Source organism: Urocampus carinirostris, chromosome 16 (assembly GCF_059441175.1).
Source record: "Urocampus carinirostris isolate Australia breed hairy pipefish chromosome 16, RoL_Ucar_1.0, whole genome shotgun sequence".
NCBI lineage: Eukaryota > Metazoa > Chordata > Actinopteri > Syngnathiformes > Syngnathidae > Urocampus > Urocampus carinirostris.
Window position 1 is genome coordinate 19,589,754 of NC_142364.1, and position 5,257 is coordinate 19,595,010.

Here is a 5,257-nt window from a genome sequence, read left to right on the forward strand (position 1 = left end):
GTAGCTACTGTCGTTACTACATAGAGGATTACTGTGATATTCCACTACTTAAAATGTGGACTACTCCATCACTCACATTGCCACATACAAACATAAAGCTCAGAGTATGAGAGCACTGAATTTCTCCTCATGTAGATATTTTCCTTATCGTATATAATCGCATCCAAACCAAATTTACTACAGTAAAATAAAATGCTCAAATCGGGGGGTCGGTTATATGCGTATATTTGGTTGTGTGTCATCAGTAGCAAATGGGAGGCAGCGCATGGGGAGGGCACTGTGGCTTATTCAGGTACAATGGTAAATGGTGTGCATTTATAGCACTTTTCAAGTCAATGAAGACCTCCCAAAGCGCTTTACAATGTGCTTCACACTTACCCATTCTCACACACCAATAGGCTACCTGCTTATTGGGGGGCATTAGGGACTCAGTGTCTTGCCCAAGGACACTTCAACATATAACACGGAGGAGCCGGAAATTGAAATCGTGACCTCTTGATCCCAAGCCGGGCGCTCTACCTCCTGAGCTAATGCCGCCCAACAAACTAACTCAATCAATGGGGCAGTGGCAAGCACAGATTTTTGGTCTTTTTATGCGTAAAATTATTTTTGTCATACCCTGTACCCAGAAAAAAAAACATCTCTGACAGTATCCATAAATGCAGGAGATATTGGAGTGGCTTGAAGCTTAGAGACAAAATGGGTATGGAGTGTCTCGGCAAAGCGTTTAAGATTGCACACGCTGAGAAATATGAAGGGTTTACCGCTTATTTAAAACATTTTTAGGGGGTTCGCTTCTATGTGAGTATATACGGTAATATTAACTATATAATTACTTTTGAAGAAACTTGCTTATCTTTGGTGTCAGTAATCTCGGGGGTAACGGAGTTGCATTTTAAATGAAGTGAACTGTTTTTTTAGTAGCATGCCTAACACTGATTACATGAGTCACGATCACGCTTGGATGCTGATGTGTTTTCACGACATATATTCAGAAAAGATTCTCAAAAATTTAGCTCTTTTGCCCCTCCAATAACGATACAAAAGTAGAATCCAGAAATGTAAATAAAATAGATCCAAATAGTATATCGCTTGGACTTTTATTTTGATGCTATGTCAAACAAGAAACAGATCAAAGTGTGTTTATACAAAGCCCAGTGAGAAAAGCGAGGTGCCCCAAGGTAAGAAAGACGTTACTCATGTGGGCAGGGGCCGCCGCCTTCAGAAAAGACCTCCACCGAGACTGGTTGCGGCGTTCGGCATAGTCCCATTTTTGCCCCTTGGAACCGTGCTTGGCTCTTCCGAGGAAGCCTAGCCCGAACCCAGTGCCGGTGCCCCCCAACATGCCGGCCGCCGCAGCCCCCGCCCACTTGAGGCCTTGACCTTTCGAGGCGGGGGTTTGGTTGCTCTTTGCGCCTTTGTGCGCATTAGCGGGACGCTTGCATTGTATGTACTGTGCACCGGGACACAGCGCCACGATGAGCAGCAACGAGAGCCACAGTGACAAAAGCTTCTGCTGGCCTGTCATCACAATCAGGAGGGCCTGCAGACATAAGAGCAAAGACATCTTGATTAAAGGTGGATGTGCATGGTTTATGCCCATCTGAGTTCAAAGAGCCTTTGTAGAAAACTACACCACGCCTACGTGCTTTTATCTTCTAAGACTCACAATACATTAGGAAGTAAGAAAGGCGGCAGGGGGAGGAGGAGTGGAGAGTGATTTCAGGCTCTTTCCTGAGTTTTTCTAGTGTAGCTTGAAAATGTCAGAACCCGAACTGACCGTGGACCCAGACGCGTGAGGTTTTCACACAAGCTTTATTTTACGGGAACGGGGAAGTCATGTGCGGGAACACAAACGCCAGCGATTCGGCGATCGCTGGGCAGAAGAGTTCGAAATGGGACAGGACAGACGGGATCGATACCAAATACAGGATGCACGAGCAGATAACGGACAGGGCGGGATAGATGATCGATACTGGATACAACAGCAAGATACCGGACAGGATGGGACAGACAGGATCGATACCGGATACTGGTTACACGAGCAGGATACTGGACAGGACGGGACATCCGGAACGATACAGGTTACACGAGCAAGATACCAGACAGGACGGGCCCGATACTGGATACTGGATACACGAAGCAAGATACTAGACAGGGCAGGACGGACAGAATCTATACCGGATACTGGAGCAAGATACCGGACAGGAAGGGACAGGGGGGATCGATACCGGATACTGGACACTGGAGCAAGATACCGGACAGGACGAGACAGACGGGATCGATACCAGTTACTGGAGACGGGAGCAAGATACCGGACAGGATGAGACAGGCAGGATCGATACCGGATACTGGAAACTGGAGCAAGATACCGGACACGACGAGACAGGCAGGATCACTACTGGAGACTGGAGAAAGATACTGAATAGGACGAGACAGGCGCAATCGATACAGGATACTGGATGCACGAGCAAGATACCGGACAGGGCAGGACAGACAGAATTTATACCAGATACTGGAGCAAGATACCAGACAGGACGGGACACGGGGATCGATACCGGATACTGGAGACTGGAGCAAGATACCGGACAGGACGAGACAGACGGGATCGATACTGAATACTGGAGACAGGAGCAAGATACCGGACAGGACGAGACAGGCCGGATCGATAACGGATACTGGAAACTGGAGCAAGATACCGGACACGACGAGACAGGCAGGATCACTACTGGAGACTGGAGAAAGATACTGAATAGGACGAGACAGGCGCAATCGATACAGGATACTGGATGCACGAGCAAGATACCGGACAGGGCAGGACAGACAGAATTTATACCAGATACTGGAGCAAGATACCAGACAGGACGGGACACGGGGATCGATACCGGATACTGGAGACTGGAGCAAGATACCGGACAGGACGAGACAGACGGGATCGATACTGAATACTGGAGACAGGAGCAAGATACCGGACAGGACGAGACAGGCCGGATCGATAACGGATACTGGAAACTGGACCAAGATACCGGACCGGACGAGACAGGCGGGATCGATACCGGATACTGGATACACGAGCAGGATACCGGACAGATTCAAAATGCAAGTCTTGCAAATGCAGAGGTTCGTTGACGGACTGACAAGGAGTGAAAGAGCACTGAGTTTAAATAGGAGGGAAGCCAGTCAGGCAACGAGCAGCAACTGGGGCCAAACGGGCAAGCCCAAGTGAGAGCAATGGGCAACCGTGACAGAAAATGGTTAAAGTAAGAAAAGGCTCGTTTTAAATCCGGTTTAAACCTCAACCAAAACATCCCAAAAAATAAAGTTTATTAGTACTTGAAGAATTAGCACAAAGTTTAATATGCATTTCTAAAATAACATTTTATAACTACGTTGTTACAATGTTGTTACTAGGTCAATTATTAGAAGTAACGATAAATAGACACAGTCAACCACCAAAGCATATTTTACTAGAAAATCACAATGACCCAGCAATGGTGAACTGTTTTAGAACTGGTCCCCTGCCTACTTGGGTGTTCTTAGAAATCCATATTGGAAATCAAAACGTAATTATCAAAACAAAAACTAAAAGTACCATGTAAACTGTAAGTTCATCTATTGCATTTAAATATATTTTTCATGAATTGAAAATTAGAAAATTAATACAAAAACAGAAAAGCCATTTCGGCTCATGGAATATATAGTCACAATTTGGTAAAAAAAAAAAAACTGGAATACCGTCATCTTTTTATAAAAAGCCCTATTTAATAATTGATGTATCTACTTAAAGGGACAGTGTGTATTATATGACCACCAGATGTCTCTGTATTGTGTTGTGCAACTAAAAATGAGTGCTACAAAGCACAAAGAAGAATACCAACTACTGTCACATGAAATGAATTGAAATGAAATGATCTGCATTTATATAGCGCTTTTCAAGTCAATGACTTCCCAAAGCGCTTTACAATGTGCTCCACATTTCCCAATAGCGGCCTTGCAGCCATGTAAGGCGCTAACCTGCTTATTGGGAGTATTAGGGGTTCAGTGTCTTACCCAAGGACACTTCGAAATATAACACAGACGAGCCGGGATTCGAACTGGGATCCCTTGATCCCAAGACGAGCGCTCTACCTCCTGAGCTACTGTCACAAAGTTTATAGTTTTTTAAGGGAACCTTAGCAGGAAAATGTTGAATAATTATGTCAACTCTATATATTATATGTAACGAACACAAACTTCTAAGGATTTTTTAATATTTTATAATACAAGTTGATATGATAGTTCATGTATTTTTGCTCGTTATTTATTAAATAATTATTATAAATTAAATATTAAAAAAAGAAACTTTGCCGCTCCCAATTAAAAAATGAAATAAAAATAAAATCAAAGAAATGCTGCTTTGTTAAAGAGGGTGGGTTTTGATTGTTTTACTGGGGGGGGTATGTTACCGTTATAATATACTAATGTTTTATTTTTATTTCGTTTGAGGAATAATCCCCCTGCCGTGTAATTTAGAACAATATATTTAATGACCCCCCCAGAAATATTTAGAAATAGAGAAAATAATTATTTGAGTAAATGGAATAATATTCAGTAGAATACACATTTAAAAAAATATAAGAATGGATGAATTACACTTTTGTAAATAAAAAAAGGTGATAACATAAAACTTTAGTGTAATTTTAAAAAACTCGATAAATGTAAACAAATTTTCATTATTCTAACACAATAAGTATTCCATTGAGTAACTTGTAGTCATTCAACTTAAAAGAATAGCCTAAGCCACCCTATCCAAAAACCAAATAATTACCCCTTCAAACAGAAATCGTATAATTTATCGTAACCAACATATGTTTGTAAAATTAAAAAAAAGAACACACAACATAAAGTAATAAAAACAAATTAGAAGTATCGGTAGCTTTGAGTATTAAGTCTTTTATAAAAATATAATAAAAACAATAAATAATTGCAAAAAGGCAAATCTTTATCCTCAGAAGAAAAAGAAACAGCGTGTTTACCTTTGCGTGGGGTCTCACATATAAAGATGAGAACAATCCATTGGATCCAGAAGCTTGTGTATTCATAATGAATCCTATAGCACGGCAGCTAAGCCCCTCCCACACCTGTCCCTATTGGTCCAGGTTGAATAATACAGTACAGATTGAATGATTTTTGCTGACCTACTCTGGTCACGTGCTAGTATTCAGCACATATACAGTGTCTTGTGAAACTATTTGCCCCCCTTGAACTTGGTGACTTT

At 42.0% G+C, this 5,257-nt stretch overlaps 1 protein-coding gene across 1 annotated transcript; it reads right to left on the minus strand.

Annotated features, from left to right (window-relative positions):
- Positions 1-1,081: 1,081 nt before the first annotated feature.
- sprn2 (shadow of prion protein 2) lies at positions 1,082-5,074 on the minus strand. Its single transcript, XM_088319635.1, has 2 exons — positions 5,016-5,074; positions 1,082-1,543 (listed from the first exon to the last, which is right to left on the minus strand). Exon 2 carries the CDS (start codon positions 1,526-1,528, stop codon positions 1,133-1,135), a length of 396 nt encoding a protein of 131 aa, XP_088175761.1. The 5' UTR covers positions 1,529-1,543; positions 5,016-5,074; the 3' UTR covers positions 1,082-1,132.
- Positions 5,075-5,257: the final 183 nt, after the last annotated feature.

What these genes read in the sequence shown, in the direction of transcription:
- sprn2 (XM_088319635.1), bottom strand. Translation starts at nt 1,528, where the DNA reads ATGACAGGCCAGCAGAAGCTTTTGTCACTGTGGCTCTCGTTGCTGCTC.